At 53.9% G+C, this 27,449-nt stretch overlaps 1 protein-coding gene across 15 annotated transcripts in view; it reads left to right on the top strand.

The window, feature by feature from the left end:
- Positions 1–27,449, top strand: part of MPRIP (myosin phosphatase Rho interacting protein) — a 226,205-nt gene that overhangs the window by 164,010 nt on the left and 34,746 nt on the right. For 8 of the 15 annotated variants that reach the window (XM_064279417.1, XM_064279410.1, XM_064279416.1 and 5 more), the window contains exons 7-16: positions 321–834; positions 4,723–4,864; positions 5,851–5,964; positions 7,794–7,850; positions 8,956–9,024; positions 13,654–13,743; positions 17,277–17,386; positions 17,812–17,934; positions 21,304–21,892; positions 25,620–25,736. In XM_064279417.1, coding sequence (XP_064135487.1) covers positions 321–834; positions 4,723–4,864; positions 5,851–5,964; positions 7,794–7,850; positions 8,956–9,024; positions 13,654–13,743; positions 17,277–17,386; positions 17,812–17,934; positions 21,304–21,892; positions 25,620–25,736 — 1,925 coding nt within the window. The remainder of the gene's footprint in view (positions 1–320; positions 835–4,722; positions 4,865–5,850; positions 5,965–7,793; positions 7,851–8,955; positions 9,025–13,653; positions 13,744–17,276; positions 17,387–17,811; positions 17,935–21,303; positions 21,893–25,619; positions 25,737–27,449) is intronic. The other 7 variants (XM_064279424.1, XM_064279425.1, XM_064279422.1 and 4 more) reach the window with 6 other exon arrangements.

Raw genomic sequence — 27,449 nt, 5'->3', positions numbered from 1 at the left:
TATCTAACATGCATTCACTGTTTCATTCCTGCAAAACTCTCCTGACCTTTCTTCCCCAGAGCTGTGCCAACAGACTGAAAGGCCTGCTGGGCATGGTGTTTGCTGAGAGGTTACTTGTGGTTGGAACATCTCATTTCCACTCAGAAACTCTCCTAACGCTGATGGGCTTTGTGGGTAGAAGATGGAGAGACAGCCCTGCTGCGGTCCTGAAGAGGATTTTTTTAAACCCTTAGAAACCGAGGTGGCAGCAGGGCCAGGCTGAGTGTGTGTCTCTTCCTCCACCCCCACCCCACCCCCTTGCCCCTACCCCCGTCTTACAGAGGAGGGCACCATGAGCAGCGAGCAGATGGACTGTGGCCGCAAAGTGCGGGTGGAGAGTGGCTACTTCTCCTTGGAGAAGACAAAGCAGGACTTGAAGGCCGAAGAGCAACAGCTGCCCCTACCACTCTCTCCCCCAAGCCCCAGCACCCCCAGCAACAGGTATAGTTACCCCGAACCATCCTCCCAGGAGCTTGGCCGTCCCCTTCCTTCCCCAGGTCCTCGGCCCACCAGCCGCACGATCTGCAGCATCTCCCTCAACTCCCTGGACGCAGCCAGCCGGCCCCCTGCTCACCTGGACTCTGACAGCGCTGGGGGGCGGGGAGCAGAGAGACTGGGGCACGCCTTTGCCTTTAAAGCCAGCAGGCAGTATGCCACCCTGGCCGACGTCCCTAAGGCCATCAGGATCAGCCACCGAGAAGCCTTCCAGGTGGAGAGAAGGCGGCTGGAGCGTAGGACGCGGGCCCACAGCCCAGGCAGGGAAGAGGTGGCCCGTCTGTTTGGAAATGAGCGGAGGTAAGGAGGGGATTAAAGGGCTGAACATGTGCACGTGCATGTGCGCGTACACAAACTCACACGTGCGTTCACGAACTTTCCTTTCTCTCACACGTGCTCCCTCTTCCCCCACATACACATACGCACACATTCTCTCATACACACACTCACAGTTCCGCCTCTCTCACACACAGAAACTTCTTCCTTTCTCTGTTATGTACACTGTCCCTTGCACACTTACACACATATGCTCTCCATCTCCCTCACACATGTACACACACTTCCTCCTCTCTCTTACACACGCTCATAAACTTCCTCTTTTCTCTTACATTCTCTCCCTTGCATACTCACGCTCACACACATACACGGAAACACTGTGTATGTGCTGAATGCCAGGGCCTCACACTTGCCCCATGATTGGCCGAGTGGAGGAGGCGGGCTAGAGCTGCAGCTGCTTGGGGAAAGTTGGGGTTTGGACAAATGGGCATGGGGCAGGGGCTGAGGCTGCCATCTGAGAAAAGGAAGGCTCTGCCCCCCACCCCTTGCTCTGCTGGCCCAAAGCTCGGCGGAGAGCACTTGGGGCAGTCTCTGAGGACCAAAGGGTGCGGTGCCCCCTTCACGTGGGAGCCTCTGCCCTGGGTTTGTGAACTGGCCTTGGCCTCTCTCTGTTTGCCTTGGGTACAGGCTTCTTCCCCGGCCTGTGGGTAGGCTTTTGGAGGTCCATGAACCCTTGAAATTACTTGAGAATGTATATGCACATTTCTTTGCGGGGGGGAAATCTCTAGTTATTAGGTTCCCGAAGAAGTTACATGCCCCAAAAAGATGCTTAGGCCTCAGCTCTAGCTATCTTCCCAGTGCCCTTGGCTCCCCAGCTGCAGCCTGAAGCCAGGGGCAGAGCAGTGCAAGCTATCAGGAGCAGAAGTGACAGCAGCAGGACCCCATCCCCTTAAGGGGCAGGCTGGCCAGAGGGCATTTCTGCCCTGCACCTTTTCTCCTTAATCTCCGTTAGTCCCTGGCTCACCCGGTCTTTCAGACACCACAGATGGAAAAGGCTTATGGGCCCTGGGATCCAGTCTCCTTGTTTTGTGTACAAGTCAGCAGAGGTCGAGAACAAGGAGATACGCCCAGAGTTGTTGGTCTTGAAAGAGGCGAGCAGAGTGTGCTTCACTCCTGGAGAGAGAACAGGAAGGTGAAGGCTGTTGAGGGCCTGGGAAGCCCCGTGGCAGCTTTGGCCATCCACACAGCTCCTCATCACCACCTCTTCCATTTTAGAGACATAGAAGCCGAGGCTCAGACATAGGGTGACTGGTGTGCGGAGCTGGCTGCAGAGCCCAATGGGCAGCTCCATAGCCTGCACACAGGGCTGGAACTGGTTGATCCTGCCCAGGCTCTTGGCTGGAAGTCCCTGCTGCTATGAAATGGCCTAGGACAGGCCAAGGGTCTTCTAAGCAATTAATATAAGTCAGGGGGCCTACTGGAACTCTCAGCAGCCCAAGGGGACAGGTAGGGGACTGCATGCCACAGGGGCTCCTGGGTGGGGTTACCATGTCCTGGTTTAGTGCCGCACCAAAGAATTAACATTCAACATGTGCCTGCTTGGTTCGACTGCTCCTCGGGGTCATCCATTTTGAGTTTTCTTTTTAGTGGCCTGGGATAGATGGAATCTCCGGGCTTTGCTCCCTGCATGCTCTCTGCCACCATGGGATGGGTTTTTAACTGGTGTTGGCAACCTCGAACCCAGCAGCTGTGCACTAAACCCATCGTGTCACTTTCTGGCTGACCCCAGCGACTTCTGATTGGCTGCTGCCACTTCCTGAGGCCTGCCACTCCTTCCTGAGGGGTGGTAGCTCAGCCGGAGGGTCCAGGAGCTGGGCCACCAAGACAGTGAGCGTTTCTGTGATCGCACATGAGCCCAGGTGGCTGGGTGTGGGCACGTCTGTTCCTCAGACTCACACCAGGTCTCTGCCTGTTGCTTCTTGGGCAGCAAGTCACTGCTGATGGCTGTGTGTGGGCAGCAATGGTCCTGGTGGAACTGCCTGTAAGTAGCAGGCAGGGCCGGCTCCCCACAGGAGCCTGGGAACCAGGGAGGCCGGGCCGGGCAGGGGTGTGGTGCCATGTCCTCATGCCTGCGGCCAGCTGCGAGGCCTCTGCTGTTGCGCTTGCAGTGTCTCAAGGGAGTCATGCTAGTAACTCCCTCTTGACGAGATATTATGGTTGACACTCCCAAGCCTGTGGTCTTGCTGAACAGAGCACCTCCTGTGTAGAGAGGCTGTTGCAAGTGCCCCTCCCCTCGTCTTCCTCTCTGCAGCCCTGCAGCATGTGACCGGCCTGGCTGTGCAGTGCCTCACTGCTTTCCTGAGCTGCACTGTCAGGGGGCTCAGACAGAAGTAACAGCACAGAGCTCTTTCAGTGTGCTGAAATCTTCTCCACATCTCACCAGAGTGGTTCAGGATGTGGCCAGCCAGCCAAAGCATCTGCCAAAGCTCTTCCCTGGCTCAGGAGCCCTAGCAGCTTCCTTAGCTTCCTTAGCTTCCTGCTCCCTCCCATCCTCTGGCTCCTTTCCCTGTTCCCACCCCACCTCGCTGCTAGATTGAATGCTTGCTTTATCCTGAAGAGCTGTCTGCCCACTTTAGGCACTGAGTTCTGTCCCTCGTTGTTTCGCCTTCCTTAATGAAAATACCTTAAGAGAGAAGATTTTTACTAAAGCTTACCCTCCCTGAGAAAAAGCTGGCCTCTTGGGGAGGGGGCGTCTCAGGATCTGAGCCCGTTTCCTCTCATTTTCCCTTTAGAGCTTGTTTTTCCTCTCCTGGGCCCGCGGGCCCTTTACTGACACTCCTCTAAAGGGGGCGCCTCTGTGAGGCAGCCTGCAGGAGAGGAGCTTACTGCTAGTGCTCGCGCCGCCCCAGGTGTCCCTTCAAGAGTGGGCCTGTCTGATGAGGGGCTGGGCCAGCAGATGCTGAGTCCCCAGCCCCTGGGTGGTCAGGGGATACCAGTGCTGGACCAGGCCCCAGGCCAGCCCCCTCTTCTAGCCCCCATCAGTCCCCACTGCCCAGGGGAGATCTCAGGACCATGACGTACGTGATGGTGGTTCCCCTCCCCCGCGATCACCTCAGGTTTTTGTTTCTTTAAATCTCCGAATAATTTTGGTTTGCCATTATTTGATTTTTAAAAACAATTCTTTTTCTGTGTATTCATTTTCCAGCCTTATTTTCTTCCAGGTCTTGTCCCTCTCCACCTCCTCCTGCTGTGTCGCTGTGACGTTACTCGCCCTTCCTCCGCCTGCTTCGCTCCCATCTCAGCTCCGTCTCCAGCAGTAGACAACCTGACGATGCCGCCAGCCTTTTCACATGAAATCAACCTGCTTTTTTTGTTTTGTTTTCATTTGGTTTTTGATTCTTTTCACTATTGGCGGAAACAGTGTTAATTCATGGGCCTTTTTCTTGCTAGATTTTGGGCGCCCAGGGGTGGGGACTGCATCATGATCTGTTGACGAATGGCAGTGGGAACTGAAGCTGTTTCCCCTCTGAGGTGGCGGTGGCCTCTTGACTATGGGTGTGGTCAGGAGAGGGTGCTGGGTGACCAGCTGTGCAGTGTCCATGTGTGATCACATCAGTCTCTGGGGGTTATGGGGCAGGGGCAAGGAGAGGTGTGGTGGGGGACAGCTTCACCCCTGAGATGCTGCCAGCAGCCTTACAGCCCCTCCCTCAGCAGTGAGGGGGTGGAGGGTCAGAGATGGGCCCGCCACGGTGTGCCCCGGAAGCCCACTTGGGGCTGTTGTGCAGAGGCTCAGCTGGGGCTGGCCACAGTGAGGGTGTCAGTAAAGGAGCGTCTCCTGGACTCAAGGCCAAGCCCACATGGGAACTGGAAAACCCCAGTCTCCGTCAGCAGCCTCTGCATCCTCTCCTACAGGAGGTCCCAGGTGATTGAGAAGTTCGAGGCCTTGGACATTGAGAAGGCGGAGCACATGGAGACCAGTGCACCAGCTGGGCCCACATCAGCCAGTGACACTCGCCAGGGCCGCAGCGAGAAGAGGGTGTTTCCCAGGAAGCGGGTAAGCTTTCAGGGCTTCATGGTGACATTCAAGGCATGGTCATTACATGCTCTCGAGGCCCTTGTCGCCTTGCTCTCGAGGCCATGCTCATCTCCTGTGTCAAGGCCGTCCCACCACTCCGATCCCCTCAAGGCCCACCTGGGATGGCCCACCTGTCCTGCTTCTGCTGGACCCCCCCTTAATGTCACATAGTTACTTGTTTCTGTCTCTGGTCTTCTCCAGTGCACCTCTTGAGGGCGGAGATTATCTTCTGCATCTTTGTGGCAGAGCTTCATCCATTTTTGCAGAAAGATGTTCTAATGAGATTTAGATCCTAAGTTGTATCTAGAATCTTCTCTTCTTCTCTGAGGCAGCCCCAGCAATAAGGCTGAATAAGACTCTTTCTTTCCTCTTTCTTTTGAGGGGCGGCCATACCCCCATTTCTCTACTTACCCATAAGGGAGAGTCAGCCCTGCTGTCCTCCTCCTGGGCAGCCCACCCTCTTCTGTAGCTCCTGCGTGTTGGGTTTTCATCCTCCCCCACCCCAGCTTCTCTCTTCCTTGTGAGGGGCACCAGCATGCAGGTGACAGATAGCCTCTGCCAGGCTCTGCGTCAGCTGCTCGAGTCCTTAAGTGTCCACTGCTGCAAATCAAGGTTGATCCCTCTGGGATGCTGAGAAGCTAGTGGCTGGGCGTGGTGGGGAGGGGCAGGGGAGTGACAATGATGAGCACATCTGAAGGGAAGGACTGCTCTGAAGACGAGGCATTTCAGCACCCTGTGGCATACGGTGGAGAGGCGCTGCCAGAGTCCAGGGCTCAGGTCCTCATGCCAGCCCTGCCACGGGCTTGCTCTATGTCACGGGACAGATCATTCTCTTCTCACCCTCTGGGCACTTTGTGGGGCCTCTTGCCTAGACACAAGCTGATCAAGCTGCTGCAGGCCCCTAGCCTGGGACCAGATGTCCCCTGGGCTTGGGCTGCACTGACCAGCGCTGCTCTCTGCCACAGGACCTCACCGCTGAAGCCCCTACAGCCCCGCTCCTGGATGTGCCAGCTCCCCCCTTGTCTCCACACCGGAGAGCCAAGTCACTGGACAGGAGGCCCACGGAGCCCCCCGTGACGGTGAGCCCAGCCGGCGCCCACACACTGGGCCCTAGAGCCGTGTGCCTGCCTCCCTGCCCTCTGGCCCTATCTGTCTCTGTCCATGCTTCAAGCACCACTTCTCAGTGCACATAGCTTAGCCGGCACCCACACACCGGCCCTGGAGCCGTGCACCTGTCTCTCTGCCCTCTGGCCCTATCTGTCTCTGTCCATGCTTCAGGCACCACTTCTCCACACACCTAGCCCAGCCGCCAGCTCAGGAGACTCAGGAGCAGACCCTAGAGTGGCCAAACTGCTGTTCCCTCTTCTGAGCCTGGCATAGCCAGGGGGACCCATGGTGGTATCAGCTCTGCAGAAGTGTCCTGTGAAGAAGGCCACCTCGGCCACCTCAGGAGAATCCTGACCCCAAGCCAGGGCATCAGCAGGGAGCCTCTGCTGGATTCCATCCTTTGCCTTTGTGCTGTTTTGGAGGCAAGAGCCAGTTTGCACTGGGAGCTTTTGTGCCACCCCCTGGGCCTCCACCACAGGCAGGAAAGCAGGTCTTTGCTCCAGGTTTCACTTGTTCTGGATATGGTCTCCTTTTACGTCTTCCTCCACTACAGCTGTCTCAGCGGGTGTGTCAGGCAAAGCACGGTCAGTGAGAGCAGGGCAGGGTGGCAGAGGCGTGGGGCACAGCCCCACTTCCTCAGGGGTGAGCCTGTTCCCTCCACTTTGCCTTCAGCCGCCTAAGGAGACTGGGGCCCGTTGGCCACACTCCCCGCCTCCTCTCTGCTGCCTGCACAGTGATGCACCATGGGCCTCCGGCCAGCCCAGGGCCGGCGGCTCCCAGCTGCCAACAGGCTTTTACAGGGCCACAGAGGAGGGGCGGGAAGGCTTACTACCAGGAGGAAGTTTGGTTTTTTCCTTCAGTCTGGGCATTTGCTCAAGAGTTTGCAGCAGAGGGCTCCAGAACACTGTTGCTAGCTATTGTCCTCCCATTTCTTAACTATTCTAAGTGCCTCCCTGTCCTTGGAGCAAAATGATATCAAAGCCAGTTTCTGAGGAAGATGGCTCTAGAAAAAAGCAGAGAGTACCTGGGGCCAGAGGAAGGCTGGTCTGTGTCTCATGGGACACGAGGCCTTACAGAGGCTCCACATGGCAGACAAGGGCACCAGCCCCAACGGACATATGGGCAGAGCCAAGTGGGCGCAAGTGGGCCTGATGAGTTGTTCTCCTGTTTGGCTGCTCCTTGGGCTGGGCCTGCGCATCTGGGAGCAGAGAGAGGCACGCAGCACAGGGGAGGCAGGGAGGAGATAGCACACCACTGTCTGCTCTCTCGGTGCTGCTTCCTATAGGAAGGCGGAGACTAACATCCTGATGGGTCGGAGGCCCAGGTCTTGGCAGAACTGTGCCACTGCTTCCCGTGCGCCACACAGTCTCTGCCTTCAGCTTCAGCCTTCTGTCTTCTTGTGGCTTCTGTGAGAGAGCTTCTGATTCTCCCTTCACACATCTTTGCAGTGTTCCTCTTCACTGAAGCTGCTCAGTGATTCTTTCCCCCGAGCCCCACTCTTCTTGGCCTGCTGATATATCATACCCACAGCTCCAGCAGGCCTTAGCAAGGGCTTTCTTTGAGAACAGCTTCGGCCACTGCTGCCCACAGGGAGCACACCTCTCCTCTTCACTGCACCGAGCCCACTCACACCTCCTCCCTCAAGACATGTGTATTGTGGGTACGTCCAGGTGGCCAAGGGCCCCTCCCAGGTGCCTCCCTCATCTGGACAGAAACATGTTCCCTCTTCTGTACTCTTTTGCCCACAACCTGAACACCATGGTGCTTTCCTCTGAATGGTTCTTTTTTCTCCCTTCCTCAGCCCGACCTGCTGAATTTCAAGAAAGGCTGGCTGACCAAGCAGTATGAGGACGGCCAGGTGAGTGGTGGAGCTGGGGTCACCCTGAGGGCATCTCCTCCCGGGCCAGCTCTCTGAGCCCGAGGCTCTGTCTGCCTGCCTCGGCATGTCACCTTCTCTCATGGACCAGGACAGTAACTGAGACTCGCCCCCCCTCCTCAGACAAATGAAGGTGCTCAGCCCCAGGCCCCTGTTTCTGCAGCAAGGGGGCTCTGAGAAGCACCAGGACAGAACCTCTGCTTCAGGCCATGGTGACATCCTTCAACCTTAGCCCCCTCACCTAGCAATCTGTCCTGAATGTTCTCAAGGGGCCCAGCTTCTCAGAGCAGGGAAGGCCTCTGGTTGTGGGATTGGCTGTGTTTCTACACAGGCAGCAAAGTGAGCAGCCCCCTTAGGCTGCGAGACTCTTGTCTCAGAGAGAGCAGCTTCTCTGCAGTGGTACCATCAGGCCCCGGAGGAACAGGTATGATCTGTTCTTGCCATAAAACTCAAGAAGGAAGAGCCATCTGCAGGTGGACCTGCCAGCCCTGACTTTGACCCTGAGCTGCTCAGCCCCCCAGGAGCAGTGAAGAGGTGCCTGCTGGCCAGTACTCACAGGCCTGTAGAAACCCCTTCCTCCGCGCAGCCACTCCTGCTTCCTGGGCAACTGCAGACCTACTTTTTCCTCCATGTCACATCTCCTTGGCTGTGCCTGGAGAGCCATGTATCCCTCCTGGCCGCTCATAGTGAAGAGTTGGGGATCCAGCTGGGCTGTCTGCTCCTGCGGCTGTAGGCGGGCATCCGTCTCTGAGCGGCCAGGCCACTGTGGCTCACAGGTGCCACCACAGGTGCAGATACATTGCTCACTGTCCCCTGTCATTTCTGATGGGCCAGCCCACTGTCAACACCTCTGGAGTTTATTTTGAGGATCACTAAGCACTGCGTACCTGCGCATACCTGTGGGCTCGAGCACCGTACAGAGAGGAATTGCAGCTTCGCTGGCACCCAGGGCATGAGTGCATGGCTGCCTGCCGTCTGCACAGCGTCCTCTGCGTGCTGTCGGCCGCGCGCAGGGGCCTTGGCTGTGGGCAGCCTTGGAGCAGGAAGGATGCTGCCTGGTAGTTGAGTCTTTTGTTCTCCCTTTTAGTGGAAGAAGCACTGGTTTGTCCTGGCAGATCAAAGTCTGAGGTACTACAGGGATTCAGTGGCTGAGGAGGTGAGTGTCCCGACATAGCCTCTATGTGAGGGCAGCTGAAGGGTCCAGGGGCAACAAGACTCCCATTGCCACTGCTCTCTCCCTCTCCGTCCATTGAAGGGTATCCGCATTGCTGCCTTAGCTGTTCCATCCAGAGCTGGTGGGGAGTGAGCACAGCATGGCACATTTGGTGTCCTGTGATAGATCTGCTGAGTGCTTAGCTCACTCCAGGACTGCGCTAGGTGTCCTGTAACTCCTCTGCTGGGTGCTTAGCTCACTCAAGGACTGTACTAGGCATGCTGTGAGTGTTCTGCTGAGTGCTCAGCCCCCCCAAGGACCGCTCTAGGTGTGCTGTGAGTGCTCTGCTGAGTGCTCAGCCCACCCAAGGACCGCTGTAGGTGTGCTGTGAGTGCTCTGCTGAGTGCTCAGCCCACCCAAGGACCGCTCTAGGTGTGCTGTGAGTGCTCTGCTGAGTGCTGAGCCCACCCAAGGACCGCTCTAGGTGTGCTGTGAGTGCTCTGCTGAGTGCTCAGCCCACCCAAGGACCGCTCTAGGTGTGCTGTGAGTGCTCTGCTGAGTGCTCAGCCCACCCAAGGACCGCTCTAGGTGTGCTGTGAGTGCTCTGCTGAGTGCTCAGCCCCCCCAAGGACCGCTCTAGGTGTGCTGTGAGTGCTCTGCTGAGTGCTCAGCCCACCCAAGGACCGCTCTAGGTGTGCTGTGAGTGCTCTGCTGAGTGCTCAGCCCCCCCAAGGACCGCTCTAGGTGTGCTGTGAGTGCTCTGCTGAGTGCTCAGCCCCCCCAAGGACCGCTCTAGGTGTGCTGTGAGTGCTCTGCTGAGTGCTGAGCACACCCAAGGACCGCTCTAGGTGTGCTGTGAGTGCTCTGCTGAGTGCTCAGCCCACCCAAGGACCGCTCTAGGTGTGCTGTGAGTGCTCTGCTGAGTGCTCAGCCCACCCAAGGACCGCTCTAGGTGTGCTGTGAGTGCTCTGCTGAGTGCTGAGCCCACCCAAGGACCGCTCTAGGTGTGCTGTGAGTGCTCTGCTGAGTGCTCAGCCCCCCCAAGGACCGCTCTAGGTGTGCTGTGAGTGCTCTGCTGAGTGCTCAGCCCACCCAAGGACCGCTCTAGGTGTGCTGTGAGTGCTCTGCTGAGTGCTCAGCCCACCCAAGGACCGCTCTAGGTGTGCTGTGAGTGCTCTGCTGAGTGCTCAGCCCACCCAAGGACCGCTCTAGGTGTGCTGTGAGTGCTCTGCTGAGTGCTCAGCCCACCCAAGGACCGCTCTAGGTGTGCTGTGAGTGCTCTGCTGAGTGCTCAGCCCACCCAAGGACCGCTCTAGGTGTGCTGTGAGCGCTCTGCTGAGTGCTTAGCCCCCCCAAGGACCGCTCTAGGTGTGCTGTGAGTGCTTAGCCCCCCCAAGGACCGCTCTAGGTGTGCTGTGAGTGCTCTGCTGAGTGCTCAGCCCACCCAAGGACCACTCTAGGTGTGCTGTGAGTGCTCTGCTGAGTGCTGAGCCCACCCAAGGACCGCTCTAGGTGTGCTGTGAGTGCTCTGCTGAGTGCTCAGCCCACTCTAGGACCGCTCTAGGTGTGCTGTGAGTGCTCTGCTGAGTGCTCAGCGCACCCAAGGACCACTGTAAGTGTGCTGTGAGTGCTCAGCCCACTCTAGGACTGCCAGGACTACAGTAGATGTCCAGTGACTGCTGAGTCCTCAGCTCACTCCTGGACTGTGCTAGATATCCAGTGACTGCTAAGTGCTTAGCTCACTCCAGGACTGCGGTACATGTGCTATGCGTGCTCAGCTCACGCCAGGACTGCAGTAGATAACCAGTGACTGCTGAATGCTCGGTTCACTCTAGAACTGCTCTAGGTGTGCTATGAGTGCTCTCCTGAGTACTCAGCGTACTCCAGAACTGCGCTAGATGTCCAGTGACTGCTCTGCTGATTGCTCAGCTCACTCCAGAACTGTGTAAGATGTCCTGTGAGTGCTCTGCTGAGTGCTTAGGTCACTCTAGGACTGTGCTAGATGTCCTGTGACTGCTGAGTCCTCAGCTCACTCCAGGACTGCCAGAACTAAGCTAGATGTCCAGTGACTGCTGAGTGCTCAGCTCAGTCCACGACTGCACTAAGTGTGCTGTGAGTGCTCTGCTAAGTGCTCAGCACACTGCAGGACCACACTGTGTGTCCTGTGACTACTCTTCTGAGTGCTCAGCTCACGGCAGGGGCTTGCTAGCTGTCCTGTGAGTGCTCTGCTGAGTACTTAGCTCACTGCAGGATCACACTAGGTGTCCTGTGAGTGCTCAGCTCACTGCAGGACTGTGCTAGGTGTGCTGTGAGTGCTCTGCTGAATGTTCAGCTCACTCCAGGACTGCACTAGGTGTCCTGTGTGTGCTCTCTCAGTCTAGGACTGCACCAGATATCCAGTAACTACTGAGCGCTCAGCTTATTCCAGGACTGCACTAGGTATCCAGTGATTGCTGAATGTTTAGCTCACTCCAGGATCGCTCTAGGTGTGCTGTGAGTGCTCTGCTGAGTGCTCAGCTCACTTCAGGACTGCGCTAGATATCCAGTGACTGCTGAGTGTTTCGCTCACTCCAGGATCACAGTAGGTGTGCTGTGAGTGCTCTGCCACATGCTCAGCTCACTCAAGGACCGCACTAGGTGTCCTGTGAGTGCTCTGCTGAGTGCTCAGCTCACTCCAGGACTGAACTAGGTGTCCTGTGAGTGCTCTGCTGAGTGTTCAGCTCACTCCAGGACGGTGCTGGGTGTCCTGTGAGTGCTCTGCGTGCATAGCTCACTCTAGGACTCTAGATGTCCAGTAACTGCTCTATTGAGTGTTCGGCTCACTCCAGGACTGTGCTAGTTATGCTGGGAATGCCCTGCTCACTCCAGAACCACACAAGGTATGCTGCGAGTGCTCTGCTGAGTGCTCAGCTCACTGCAGGACCACACTAGGTGTGCTGTGAGTGCTCTGCTGAGTGCTCACCTCACTGCAGGACCACACTAGGTGTGGTGTGAGTGCCCTGATGAGTGCTCAGCTCACTGCAGGACTGCGGTAGATGTCCTGTGTGTGCTCACCTCACTGCAGGACTGCGCTAGGTGTGCCGTGAGTGCTCAGCCCACTCCAGGACTGCACTAGGTGTGCTGTGAGTGCTGTGCTGAGTGCTCAGCTCATTGCAGGACCATGCTAGGTGTCCTGTGAATGCTCAGCTCACTCTAGGCTGAGAGGACCATCTTTATTTGAAAGAAAAACTGACAGGCTATGGTCATTCAAATTTGGATATTTGGCAGACATTTTCTTGAAATGAAACAAGGGACCTAGCCTGTTCCTTGAAGGAAAACATCTGAGTATTTGTTGCCAGTGATACAATTTTAGCTTTCAAGCAAAAATTACAGTTTGGAAAACTGATATTTGGCATCATGAGCTTACCAGCTTCCTTTTACATTACATAAAGACTCTTCCGACGTGATTTTTTGACATCGCGTAATGAAATGTATCAACATTTGGGAGAGCTGCAGCATAACTCAGTGAATCAGTGTGTTCCCAGTGACTAGCACATAATGTTACAGAGTCATACATGGGTTAAAGACGCACTGCAGGGGCAGGTGGAGACAACAGGGTTTAATGTAACAGAGTAGAAAGTTCATGACTTCAGGTTCCACCTTGCAGTTAACGTTTAAGAAACTACCACTTGTCAAAGAAGACTAGCCATAATTATTTAAAAAGACCATGAAAGTACTTGTTCCTTTTTCAACTACATCTGTGTGAGGGCCAGGCTTCTTCACACATTTCAGCTGAAACAGTGTATTGAACAGACCAAATGGGGCAGTAGACCTGAGAACCCAGCCATCTTCTCTAAGTCCGACATGAAAGAGACTTGCAAAAAATGTAAAACAGTGCCACTCTGCTTACTAGTTTTATTCATTTTGCCTTGAAAAATGATTATTTTTCATAAAAAATAAAATGGATTTAGTGTTATTCTTAAATGAAAAAATAATTGATTAACATTTTCCCATTTCAATTGCTAATATGATAGCTCTCGCACCAGGTAGTCCCTGACTCACAACAGGGTTCCGTTCCAATGACTCCGTCATAAGTCAGTTCTGACATGAGTCAAATGCCTCATTTTTTTTCTTTTTTTTTTAGTTTTCATTATTATTGCCTTTTATTACCAATATCTTTATAAATCTGATCTGTATTTGTCTTTGAGGTTTGGAAACATTACAAACTTAGAGATATATCTTAGCATTGTATGTAATATGTTTTACTAACGATAAGCTGTACATAAAAAAGATGGTCCTAAGTGAGGTTCATCATAATTCGAATATATTGTAAGTCAAGGACTACCTGTAGATAAAAGCCACATAAACAGAATCTTTGGAGTCCTCACTAATTTTTAAGAATGTGAAGGGTTCCAACACCAGCATGTTTGAGAACTGCTGGCATGGACTGTCCCTGGCAGGATACACGGGGAGTGGCCATGTGGATGCCTCATGGGAGGGGCCTAGAGAGTGGGGAGAGGCAGTAGCAAAGGCCTCTTCTTACTCACACTTGTGAATGGATATACCTATGAAAAAGAAAGTTAGTGCAGGAGATAGCTATGGAAGTTGGCACACACAGGCACTGACTTAAGATGCTTGCATTTTTCTCTGCAGGCGGCTGACCTGGATGGGGAAATTGACTTGGCTACGTGTTACAATGTCACTGAATATCCAGTCCAGAGAAACTACGGCTTTCAGATACATGTATGCACACGGGATGGGACTTGGAGGCAGACTTGGTGTGGAGGTGGGAAGACACGGGCTTGACTATTAGAGACAGCAGGGACATTTCTCCTGTGAGCCTGATGTCCTGGTTCTGGGGACACCCCTGGGCAAGCCAGCTTTCCTCCTCATGTTTCCCATTAGTGTTGACTCTTCTGTCCTGTGCCTTCTCTGTCCTGTGGCCCCAACCCCCACCCCAAGTCGTGATCAGAACCAAAAACTAGACACAGTGTCTTTCTTAAGGTTTAGAGGCTTTTAGTTGCTGAAGATTTTTTCTTTTTACTTTAATGTTGGCATTTAGGACAGTTGGACGGATGTGAGATAAGGGGAATCAGAATGAAAATGTTTATCAGTTATTTAAATCTTAGAGTACTAGGATTTTATTCACTTCTTCATTCATTCATTCGTTTACACGCTCACAGGTCTTTGTTGTTTTCCAAAATCTTGTGAGGGTCTCAGTGATGAGCAAGGCTTACTCAAAGAAGTAATCTGATTGGGCAAGTAAAGTGTGTCCTTATTGGCCTTTCATCAGCACTGGGGGTTGAGAGCCTTCAGAGCCTGTGACAGGTGGGGGTGGCTTGACTGAGACACCCCCGCAGGGCTCGGACTTGTCTTTCACCTGAGCCTGGAACCCTAGTGGGGCACCTTTCTTTTAGGTGCCTAGAAACCAGTGGCATCACTAGGGAGGTACAGGGGTGCAGACCACACCAGGTGACACTGTCAGAGGGAGTGCCACCAAAATGACTGTCTGTAAAATTCTCGTGCAGTGTTTCAGCAGAAATTTATTATTTTTTTATTAAAATATCCCTGTAGTTAGTTATAACAACAGAAACATGTTTTGTAAGCCCAGCATACATGTACTGATATACCTACAAGGCTAAAACCCTGTGCTAACTTACTTTTTGAATCCTCAATCAGAGCGGATATATATAACGACTTCTAACGACCCTTCGAATCACGTGGTCTCGTCTGCATGCGCCACAGGCCTGCACTGTTGTTTTCCTTGCTGCCAGTGCTCTCACAGTCATTGATTTTGTCAGGTTTTCTGTTTTAGCTACAGTATTGTGGCAGCTGGTGTTTGTGAACCTGTATCAATAACCTTTTTGAGAATGAAGTAGTAATTAAAGGAACAGAAGGAGTGATACAGAGCAATTACAATTCACAAGTAACATTACTACAAAAACCAGTACTAAGGATTCTGTATCATCTGCTACAGGAGGAGGTCCGTGGCGGGGGTGCGGGGTGACACCAACCCTAGTGCTGCCACTGTCAGAAACTCCATCGTATTGCCATGTGCAGAGTCAAACAGAAGCCCTGGGACTGGCTCATGGCAACCAGACTGAGAGGAAGCCAAGGCCCTGGACAGCAGCCAGTGTTAATGCTCATGAGGAACTCAGCTGCCAGCCCCCAGGCCCCCAGGCTCCTCCAGCAGGGCCTCTGCCAGGGACCATGGCGTAATCCAAAGTTTGCCTCCTTGCTTCTGTGGGAGGAGTAGACGTGCTAAGTGAGCTAGACCCTGGGCCGCCTCCCTGACTGCGTCACAGACACAGCAAGTGCCTGCTTGCTGGACTCCAGGCAGAGATCCTCACCCTTTCTTGAATGGCTGGTTTCCTTAGGTGGCCATATGGAGGACAAAAAGTGGACTGTCACCAGGGCAGCTCCCTGCCCTGAACTGGTTGCTGCTTAGTTGTTATGGGTCATTTTCTTGCAATGAGGCCACAGCTGAAACATGCAAATCCCATCACTTGCCTGAGACCACCCTGCACCCATCTCCAGCCTGCCCATGGCCCAGCTGCTTCCCCAGCCTCACTCCGGCTCCACTCCCGGGGTCCGGTCTCTCCTCCAGGTCTGTGTGAGGGCAGAGAGCTGAGGTGCTGAGCTAGGCATTGCATCATCACCAGAGCCTGGAATGCTGAGTTGGGGGCTGGCTGATGTTCTGAGGTTATGAAAAGTGCTGGACTGTATCGGAGACGTGAGGCAGCATGCCTTAGGAAGCTGCATCCAGCAGGGTGTGCAGGCGGCTAGAAAGGAGGTGGAGGTCGAGGCAGGGGGCCGGTTAGGTGGGCTCAGGGGTGGGAAAGAGGAAGGAGGGGTGGCTGTGAGCGACCTGTGGAGGAGGAAGGGGTCAGCCACAGTGCTAACCGGGTGAGGGAGGGTGTAGTCAGGGAGAGGGTTCCTCACTGACAGAGGAGAGGAGGAGCTGGAGCTGGGAAAGCACTGGCTGGAGGTGAGAAGCGAGGTTTCGGGAGAGTGTGCACAGCACGAGGTCAGACTAGAAATGCCCACACTGGGAGGACGGAGTGTGCAGGAGGCCTAGGGCCACCAGAGCCATGTCCCCACCCTCTCTCACATGGGGAGCCCAAGCTTTGGAGAGAGTGTGGCAGCTCCTTCAGCACTCACTGGGGCTGCTGGTGGAGACACCGGGTAAGTGGGAGCAGCACCAGCCGGCTTGGTGTGCATACCAGACAGGCGAGCTCTCCTGTGTGTGTCCTGTCCCAAACTGTCTCCAGGACTCCTTCCCATCAGCTGATGCTTGCTGGCTTGGCTCGCAGGTCCCTTTTTGAGTAGCCCGAGCAGCTGAAACCGCAGCACTGAAGCCCTCATGGGTTAGAGGAGGCCGTTAGGTGCAAAGCCTTGAGAATGGTCCCTGGAATGCTGGGCTGGGAGTTGGCTGTTGTTCTAAGAGCCAGGGGCCACACCTTCCTCACTCTCATCCTCTCAGCTAGTGCCTACCAGCTTTTCACCTTCTTTTTTCTGCTCCCTTCTCTACCACTGACTGAGATGTCTCCCAAGTAGAGCTGAATGAGCCTATCTCCAACCAGATCTGTCTCCAGCCACACCCCCCATGCCCTGGGGATCTTTCCGTCCCCTCCCATGGCCTGTCACAGAGGCCTTTCATTCTGCCTCCTTTACTCCTTGTGAACCGCCCCTTCTGTTACTGCTGCCTCAGTGTGACAACCACAGCCCTGACTGCCCTGCCTGCCAAACCTTGTATTCTGCCTCTCTCTCTCCCTCATCACCCCACGCACTGGATGTGTGTGTTCAGGAACCTGCCATGTTGTTTGTTGCATGGTCATGCCCTCATGTTGTGTACCCTGCCTGGGATGGGCATCCACTTCATCCCTTTGTCAAGCCACAAGACCAGCCCCACACCGTTCTCTGTCGTGAGGCTTCCCTCACCACTGCCGATTGCACAGTTGTCTTACTGTGCCGTGCCTGTGACCGTGCCCTCCCACTGTGAGCCCCAGAAAGGGAGGGCCACATCGTCTCTGGTCTGTTCTCAGCACAGCATCATGGGGAGCTCTCAGTTGATGTCTGGTGGATCCTACTGGAAAGGAGATCTGGGTGACCGTTGATGAGGGTGTGTACCCACCGTGTCCCTGCTGTCCACCCGATGTGCACGTGGAGCTCCTGGCAAGGCTGCCTTGCTTAGCCATGCCCCCTGCGGGACTGCCAGTGCCGGGGACAGTAGGCACGTTTTGGGGAGTCATTGATCACATCCATCTTTTGTGCAGACAAAGGAGGGTGAGTTTGCCCTCTCCGCCATGACGTCAGGGATCCGGCGGAACTGGATCCAGACCATTATGAAGCACGTCCATCCAACCACCGCTCCTGATGTGACGAGGTAAGCTGGTCCAGGGCCCCAGGGCTGGCCTTCCTCCTGCCTGGTGCCTCCTCGCTCCTCTCAGGAGCATTGGCCGCTCCAGCTGGCCTGAGCTGCAGCTCTTTCTGGACTCGTCATTCAGAGACTTGAGCTCGGAGTCTTTTCCAGCCCAGCTATCTCCCTATCCCCTTCATCCCACCACCGGCTGGCCCTGCTCTGCTTCTTCTGGCTTCCTGGTCTTCTGCTTCCGGCTGGCATTCCCTTTCTTAGGCCCAGCCCACTCCACCATGCTACGAGTACTGGTGCTGGCGCCAGGGTATACTTGGGCACCGCGTGGGCCCTGGTTTGCTGGCTCTTGCTTGGGTCCAGTGGGTGGAGGGTGACCAGCAGACCTCTTTTCTCCTTTTTGCCTCACTCCTACATATATTTGATTTCTATGCAACCAGGAAAGACTTCTGTGAAACTCTGGGTGCTGAAGCCCAGATTGGAAAACTGTTCCCTCCTGTATTAACATTCTGTGGTTCGTGCATCTCACAATTGGCTGCATGCCTCCACCCTCCTGCCCTAAGGTTAGAAACCTGCTTGTTTTCCTTTTAAAAGATAGAGGAAGAGATTCTCATATGTTGGGCTGTGCTGTGAAGGCTGGGACTCTGCTTTCCGGGCCTCAGGGCTGCAGCCCCTTTGTGTGTTTTGAGAACCTCTAACTTACATCATAATCTTTCAAGTGCATTTCTCACACTGAGGTTAAGGTTAAGCTGAGTGGCACCAGTGAGCCCAAGTCTGAGTGTGGCTGGTACCTGCTGGTTTCCCTCGCCTTAGCCATTCTGGACCCTGCCACTCCTCTTTCTAACTCCAGACCACTTTGAATGGAAGTTAAGGAAAGGAAACGTGAATTTATTTCCTTCTTTTTAAATGTTATTGTGGTAAGATATATACCAAAACATTTGCCATTTTAACCATTTTTAGTAGAATTCAGTGACATTAATTACGTTCACCATGTTGCACAACCACCACTGCTATCCGTTTATAAAAGCATTTTATCACCACAGGCAGAAACTCAATCCCCCTGCAGTAATAACTCTCCTTTGCCCCTCGCCCCAGCCCCTGGTAACACTAATAAACTTTGGACTCTCTGCGTTTGCCTGTTCTACACATTTAATTTACATGTGATCATAGAACATTTGTTCTTATGTGACTGACTTATTTCACTCAGCATAATGTTTTCAAGGTGTGTCCGTGTCATAGCATGCGTCAGAATTTCATTTCTCTTTATGGCTGAGTAATACTCCATTGTATTTTGTTCACCCGTTCATCTGTTGACGGACACTTGGGTTGTTTCCACCTTTTTGGCTATTGTGAATAATGCTACAGTGAATGTTGGTATACAGTGTATCTGTTTGAGTCCCTGTTTTCAAGTCTTTTGGGTATATATCCAGGAGTGGGATTGGTGAGTCACATGGTAATTCTGTGTTTAACTTTTTGAGGGTGTTAATTCTTTTCTTTAATCCTTCTCTCCTGTTTTATTGGCATCATTTGTTCATTCTTCCATAGAGTACTCAGTGGTTCCTGAGTCAGTAAGACCAGGAGATTGTGGCAAGGGACAAGCCCCCCGTTTTTGATCTCTCAGGGTTCCTGTTAGAGGATTGACTCATCCATTAGTGGGCTCCTTCTCTGCGCACAGTGAGGCAGGAAGGGTGCAGCCACGAGCAGGCTTGGTGTCCCATGGCTTTCTCCAAGTCAGGCACAGAGGCAGAAGCTTTACCAGCCGGACACCCTTTTCTGAGCACCGTCAAGGTGCCCCTGTACCAAAGCAAGAGTGGGCATTGGGCTTCTCTGTCAAGGCTGTTGGGAACAGAAGCCTGCAGGGTGGGCTCTGAATACACAAGGGCTGTACAATCTCACGAGGGGCCTGAAGTCTCCCCGGCACAGTGCTTGCTCCCTGGTGGGGTAGGGTCTGTGTAATGGATCTAGGGTCCTGGCTGCAGGACGCTGGCTCTTGAGACCATCAGCTCTGGAATGTCACGGCACAGGGGCCTCTGTGGCCTCAGAATGCTGTGTACACACGAGCTCAGAGAGGGGACAGGGCCCCACACTTTCTCTCTCCTGTTTGCCCAGCCCTGGGCAGGTGCCAAGGTCACAGTGATGAACAAGACGTGACTCCCACCGCAAGCAGGCCAGACACTATACAAAGGTTGATTCAGTAGTTACTTTTCTGGCTAGAATTTACTGCTTAATCTAGTGTGTCCTAGATTGAGTACTGTGTGCACCTCGCCCCATTTGTTCTCAGCCTTTGTCCTTGTTCTTTGTGGGCTTTTACTATTTGAGGAAAACAGGAACTCTCTACTGCTGCAAAGCCCAATCCCAGGAAGCTGTTACAAACAGAAAAGTGTCAAAATGCGCAGGCGCTTGACCCACGCGGTTGGCCTTGTTCTGCGCCTCACTCACCCTTGCCGTCTTGGGCTGAGGAGGTTGCTGCCTGCTTTCTGCCTTTGGGGCTGGAGGCGCCTCAAGGAGTAGGCTTGCCCTCCATGGAGAGCAGAGGCCCTCATTCCTAGGCCATTGTTCAGTCAGCACTGGCAGAAGGCGACTTCTGCCAGAGGGGAGGACCGTGTACATACATCCTAACGCTCTGTACAGCTGTCAGCTGTTCGCCTCTGGTTCATGGTGGGCTATGCTTAGATCCTTGTTATTCAGATATAAGTGTAGCTCTGCTGGAGGCTTGCAGACCTAGGAGCCTCAAAGCACTTTGATCTGCTTTAGCACGCTGCCAGGACTGGACCTTAAGCAGAGCCTCTTTCTTTGGGCCCACCCCTAGGCCTTCCCTCTCCCCAGGTGGCTTCTAAGTCTCCTCTGGGGGTTCCGACAAGACAGAGACCACACTTCTAAGCCCAGTGCTGGCTGGGGTCTCCTGGAGCTTTTTCACAGGGCCTGGAGTCCCCTGCCTCAAATCTGCACCTAGTCTCCTTGCCAAATTGCCAGTAAACTGATGCAGCTGCCCCACTTCTGCTCAGGCTGGGCCCTCTTCAGGGATCCACGCTTTTGAGCAAGTTAGACAAAGGCAACTCCATCTCTGACCCCACTGTGGCAGGCAAGCAGAACCCAGCCTGAGGTGTCTCACCTGGTATCTTAAGTCATCTCCAGCCCTCCTTCCCTCATCTCCCTAGTGCTCTTGGGTGCCAGGTTCTACCAAGTTGCCTTCTAAAGCTCTGGCTCCACTTGTGTCCCCTCAGCCACTGTATGGAGGGGCCTGTGGGGTCACCTGGGCCATCTCACTCACCCATAAATGGCCTTAAGCCATCCCTTCTGACCCATCTTCGTGCCAGCAGCCAGAGTGGTTTTGGAATCTTAGATTTGATCATCCTGCTTCCCTGCCTGATACCCCCCCACCCACCCACCTGTGAGAAAAGTCCTCATCTTGGTCCGTTCTAGGGAAGTAGCAGTTTTCTCTTCATTCTGCCACCACAGCCCAGTACAGGACACCACGGAGGCAACTGGCCTCTCCAGGAGTGTGAGTGGCAGCCATGCCTGGTGCGGCCTTTGGGGCACTGCACCATGGTCTGAGCAGGGGCGGCCAGGCTGGTAATTTCCCCAAGGGCCCGCTGGCGTCTCTATGGAGCTCCATCTCCTCTCTCTCCACGCTGGGCGGTAGGGCCGTTGTGACACTCTGGTCACAGCATCCACCGGGACCCCCCAGGTTGGAGCTCTCTGGACTGTCTGTGGGTTCTCCTGTCCCTTCAACCTCCCAACTCAGAACCAGATTTGAATTCTCTCCAAGGAAGTGGCAACTGGGCAGAAGGGTAGAAAAGGCACATGCGAGCTGGACACTTGCTCTGCAGGCTCTGGACAGCCCCGATGCATCTATCTGCATCTTTGTACAGTGCAGGGTAGTTGTTACTAAGAGCTGGTTAACAGGTGCTGTGCCCTCCTTGTTCTACCAGCTCGTTGCCAGAGGAGAAGAGCAAGAGCAGCTCCCCTGAGACCTGCCCCAGGCCGAGTGAGAAGCAGGAGAGCGACACGGGGGAGCCAGACCCTGACCAGAGACGAAGCCGTGCTCGGGAGCGGAGGCGCGAGGGGCGCTCCAAGACCTTTGACTGGGCCGAGTTCCGCCCCATCCAGCAAGCCCTCGCCCAGGAGAGGGCCAGTGCTACGGGGCCCTGCGATGCCCGGGAGCCGGGGTGTCCTGAGGCGGACCCAGGGGAGCTGGAACGGGAGCGCACCAGGCGCCGGGAGGAGCGCCGCCGACGCTTCGGAGCACTCGACACTGTGGATGGGCCGGGGGGCACGGATGATGCCATCTTGCGGATGGAGGTTGACCGGAGCCCGGGACTGCCCGTGACCCCAGACCTTAAGACACAGAGTGTCCATGTAGAGATTGAGCAGCGCTGGCATCAGGTGGAAACCACCCCTCTGCGGGAAGAGAAGCAAGTGCCCATCTCCCCACTGCACCTGGCCTCCTCTGAGGACGGGAGCGACCGGCTCCCCGCACAGGAGCTGACGTCTCTGCTGGAAAAGGAGGTAACAGCAAGGGTGGGTACGTGCCTGGAGGGTGGTGGGCACCCTGCACTCTGTCACCTTCACTGACGATGTGGGCAGCCACAGTGCCAGGGAGGAGGATACGCAGACAGCTGGAGAGACAGATACCTGAGCGAGTCCTCACAGTGCCATGTGAGGTCTCATCAGGAGGGGTGCAAGATGGGACGGGACTCTGCTGATCCTAGAGCCAGCAAAGGCTAGTGGGGTGCTGGGCCCAGGGGGTACAGCACCCAGTACCTGGTCACAGGGTGGAAGCAGAGCAGTGACATGATCAGATCCAAGTTTGGGCTGCTTGAGGCAGCATGGATGGGAACTGGCTGGTGCTGGCAGAGAGCCAGGATGCTTTGGGCTGGGCCTGGCGGCCTGAATGAGGGGTTGGGGTTGGGACAATGGCAGGATCCTAGATGTTTAGGGTGTGTAACAGAAGGCGTGGCCACGGGTGAAGGCAGTCAGTGGAGATAGCCCTACTGGGCGTGGTAGCTAGGTGGGTGATTTTCCACCAACCTGGTGAAGAATGGGTGGGGTGCCTCTAGCAGCTAGTCTGGGACCCGCTTAAATCCACCTTTTATCATATGGCTCCTGAGGCTAACTTCTTTTGGGCCCCCTTTAGGGCATCATGATACGGGATGCATAGCAGCCCCTACATCTGCAACATACTAAATTCTTGCATAAAAATGTATCTAGAAATCAAATCCACCAAACGTGAACCGTGGATGACTATGTCTTCAGGGGGAGTTCCATCGCCAGGGACCTGCACATTGTCAGTGCCCTACAGTTGTGAGGCACAGTCATCAGAGACGTGCTTCAGATGCACTCTTTTACACAACTAGCTAACTAAGGTCAAAGATTTGCCACTTTGCGTAATAACGTATTTAGTGCTTCTGTTCTACATCCTAGTTGGTTGTGTAGTGCCTGGGGTTTTAAAAGCTTGCAAACGGCCATCTAAGACATGGCAGTTGTTCTCTTCACCTGGAGCAACAGGAGGAGGAGAGTCAGGAATAGGAGGAGGATATGGAATGTGTGGCTAACTGCCTCCGTGAAGAAGTACCCCGTTTGCCATGAGACCAGAAGAACTGGTTGGTGCCCAGCTACCGTTACTGAACATTTTGATCAAAGATTCTATAGAATCCTGATCAAAAGGGAGAAAATGCAGAACAGAATATCTAATTCTCACAAACTCCAGACTTTCTGGAGCCATGGGGGCTGGATAACCCCAGAAACCGTTGCCCTGAGATAATCTTTAAACTTTAAACTAAAATATCCCCTGAAGTCTTCTTAAAACCAGTAGTTTAAGTAAACTGCTAAAAAAAAAAATGCCTGCCTTGACAGGAGGGGACAGGAAAGCTGGTAATAGGGAACCCAAGGTCGAGAAGATAAACTGTTGAGATGTTGTAGGGTTGTTAACCAATATCATAAAACAGTGTGTACTGTTTAATGAGAAACTAGTTTGTTCTGTAAGCTGTCATTGAAAGTACAATTAAAAAAATAAAATGTCCGCCTTAAGTATCATGCTCTTTTAAAAAAAAATTATATGAAATCAAGGTAACAACAGCAACTCAAAAGATTAGATAGGAACCTTGGGGCAGTGAGTTTCCGTTAGTGGGGGAAGAACAACGCAGAAAGGAGGCTGAGGATGGTGGCACAACTCAATCATTGTCACTGAATCGTACACATAGGAGTGGTTGAATTGGTGTATGTTTTGCTGTGTGTATTCTCAACAACATGAAAGAGAAAAAAGGCTTGCCACTTTGGTATGCCTAGCACTTCCTGTCTTTTTCCTGTTTCATTACATGTAGGAGGCCTACACTTAACACTAGCATCAACACTCCCATTTTATTAAATGTATGAAGCGTACACTTAGCGCTAGCATCAACACTCCAGTTTTTCTGTTTTCTACTCCGGTTAAGGAAACCCTGGTGGCACAGTGGTTAAGAACTACGGCTGCTAACCAAAAGGTCGGCAGTTCAGATCCACCAGGCACTACTTGGAAACCCTATAGGGCAGTGCTACCCTGTACGTTAGGGTCGCTATGAGTCGGAATTGATTCGGCAGCAATGAGGTTTTGGACTCCGGTTAATAAAATAATGAAGGCAAAACACAGGGAAACAACAGCTCTGGCCCACATCACTCTGCTGCTGTTGGTATGGGCCGTGCCAGCCAGCCAGGTGCCAGGGCCAGGTTGTGATTTTTTCAGGCTGTCAAGTAGTGTTACTGAACCCTGGTGGTACAGTGATTAAGTGCTCAGCTGCTAACCAAAAGGTCAGCAGTTTGAACCCACCAGCCGCTCCAGGGAAGAAAGATGTGGCAATCTGCTTCCATAAAGATTACAGCCTTAGAAACCCTGTGGGGCTGTTCTACTCTGTCCTGTAGGGTCAGTTTGAATCAGAATCGACTCAATGGCAATGAGTTTGGTTTAGTGATGTAATGAAGGAACCTTGGTGGCACAGTGGTTAAGTGCTTGGCTGTTGACTGTAAGGTTGACAGTTCGAACCCACCAGCTGCTCCAGGGAAGAAAGATGTGGCAGTCTGTTTCTGTAAAGATTATAGCCTTGAAAACCCTTTGGGCAGTTCTACTCTGTCCTCCAGGGACTTTGGGACTCGATGGCAGCAGGTTTGGTTTTCCTGTTTTGAGTAGTGCCAGGTCTTTCGTGTTTACCAATCAAGGGCTACCATCCCTTTTACAACAATCCCGCGGTCCCTCCCCAGCCCTCCCCACTGAGCAGTTACCAGCTCCTGATTGCCTCGGTGCGCCCCACCACACTAAGCCCCAGGAAGGGGAGGATGGATGAGAGCAGGAATTCAAAACCGTCCAAAGCAGGAAAAGGGTGAAGTAGCCCACCCATGCATTGGGCTCACACCCCAAGTGAGGGAGCTGCCAGAGCCCCTTTGCAGACAGAACCTTATATGGGACTTTTCTCCTCCTAGTGTTGTGCAAAGCTGGCACTTCCCCACAGAGGTGTACCCTTTCCCCAGAGAGGGGCAGACCTATGTGGGGCTCTCCCAAGAGGACTTTTTTTTAGGATTTGTGTGTGTGTGTGTGTGGTAAAAATATACACAACAAAACATTCGCCAATTCAACAATTTCTGCATGTATAAATCAGTGACATTGATTACATTCTTCATGTGGTACAACCACTCTTGCTGTCCTTGTCCAAATTATTCCACCGCTAGTCACAGAAACCCAATACGCCCCAAGCAAAAACTGCTCCTTTCCTCCTCCCTACCACCTCAGGTAACCACTAATAAACTTTGGTTTCTGCATATTTGCTCATTTCACGTAAGTGAGATCATATAATATTTGTCCTTTTGCAACTGACTTATTTTGTTCAGCATGTTTTCAAGGTTCATCCAAGCTGTGGCATGTATTAGGACTTCATTTCTCTTTACGTCTGAGTAGTATCCCGTTGTATGTTTATACCACATTGTGTTTTTCCGTTCATGCTCCAGAAGACCTTTTTCACGGTGGGAGGCTCCACGTTAGAGACACAAGCAGGTGTGGGAATTATATGGGAGCCCGGGACTGCCCTTGCCCCCTCCACAGTGTAACACACACACCGGTGTGATAGGGGCTTGAGTTGTTGAAGTCCAGGTCAGCAGATCTGCTGAAACGTGGAGATTCCAAATGTCTCTGGCTGTGTGGGAGACCGCACGCCTTTTGCTATGCTTCTGCCTTGGTTATGATTGTGATTTTGTTTTAAAATGTGTGTCTTTTTGCCAACAGTTGGAACAGAGCCAGAAAGAGGCCTCCGAACTCCTGGAGCAGAACCGGCTCCTCCAGGACCAGCTGCGAGTGGCGCTGGGCCGGGAGCAGAGTGCTCGGGAGGGCTACGTGCTGCAGGTAGGGCCTGGCAGCTGCTTGGTACACTGGGGCTTCGATATGGGCACCCACACCTGGCAGGGTAGGAATGTGCAAAACCTGGCTGAGTGGCACCGTGTCCCCTCGCCTCCTCAAGAGGGGCTCCATGTGGTGGGGGGTCTTCTGTGTGTTCTCTCCTCCTGGCCTGACACTGGGGGCTCTGCCCAAACCTCTCCACCAAAGGCCTTTATGAACAGATGATTCTAGTACTCTGTCTGGCCCTCAGAGTGCCCGGTACAGATTTGTTATCAGCACCCGTCTCGGACATCACTGCTGGTTATTTTCACAACGGCAGTGCTGGGCCTGTTCACAGATAGGAACCAACACTTGAGAGCGTAGCAGGCCAAGAGCCTTGCTTAGGGCCAAGCACAGTATTGGCAAAGCTGGAGTCAGAGCCTTCCCCCAACACCCTGGCCGCACCACACCTCAGCCAGGCCCCGCCTTTCACTTTCTGGCCAGGCAAAGTTTCAGAGGATGTGTGGCATGGCACCCCCAGCCTGAGCAGACTAGACAAGCCTAGAGGGAAGCTCAAGGGGGGCACACTTCACCCAGCCATGCCAAGTGCCTGGTCTGTAGGACCCAGGGCCTGCAGGGGTGTCCTTGGGCAGCAGAAGTACCCGGGAGCTGCATCATGCTCTGAACAGGGGGAGTCTAGGACAAAGATAGGAGGGTCCCCCCAGCGGGGGAGGAGCTGGCCTGTGGGCTCTGCTGCAGGGTGCCAGTGGGGCACCCAGCCGGTGCCAGGACAAGAAGCACAGCCCCCCACTTCCTCTGCCTTTCAAAGGAGCCCTCTGGGTCACAGCAGCCACCTGAGGGCCAGGCTGTTGAGACTTTGTGGTACCAACAGTGACTGGGGAGCTTTCCTGAGACCGAGACGGAGCAGTGTGTCGACTGGCCACAACAGCTCAGGGCCGGCAGCTAGTCATCCCATGGTTGGCCGGGCCAGCCCTCAGACGCATCCCCAGATAACACAGCCGGCAGCCCTAGCCCACCTGTCTAGTAATGCTTCCAGCAGCCAGACCCACAGAGAAGCAGAGTGAGGTGGGGCTGCCTGGGGCTCCCCGAGGCAGGAGGTGCCCAGTGCAGGGGCCTGTGGTGCTGCCTCTCCGATGTGCTCCAAGCACTGCACGTGCTTGCAATAGCACGAACAAAGCTCATGCTGTGCCAGTTGTTCTCACGAAGGGGAGAGGGTGTGAGAAATAGAGAAAGGATCAGAGATAGGTGCTGGGGACATGCACGCCCTCCCCCACAGGCCAGCCTCCTGGCCTGTGTCCACCCAGGCCTAACAGCCAGGACTTTACAGCCCTAAGAGACTCAGTACCTGTGATGAGCTTACTGGGCAATGTTTGTAGAACCATAGGTACCCATCCTCCTCAGCTTGAGGGCTATTGGTGGACCAGGTGGCTCTCAGCCACTCTCTGTGTCTGAGTCGACCCTTTTGCCTCTCTCCGTTCTTTCCTTTTTGTTGCATTTTCCCTTTGCCTTCGGTTTGTTCTCCCATTTGATTATGGCCCTGGGCCCTTCTCTCTCCAGCCGCCTTTGGCCTAATTGTTGCCATGCCTAGTCCATACTCTATGGCCCCAGCACTGGTGAGGGTGGGCAACCTTCTCTTACCCGCCTGATTCTGGAAGCTTTCCAGGTCATTCCTGCCAACCCTCCAGGTGTGGAGAGCACCTCCTTAAGCCTCTGCCAGGC

This window comes from Loxodonta africana, chromosome 2 (genome assembly GCF_030014295.1).
Source record: "Loxodonta africana isolate mLoxAfr1 chromosome 2, mLoxAfr1.hap2, whole genome shotgun sequence".
NCBI classification, from domain to species: domain Eukaryota; kingdom Metazoa; phylum Chordata; class Mammalia; order Proboscidea; family Elephantidae; genus Loxodonta; species Loxodonta africana.
Note: the sequence above shows the minus strand (reverse complement) of the source record. Positions and strands in the feature narration are given on the sequence as shown.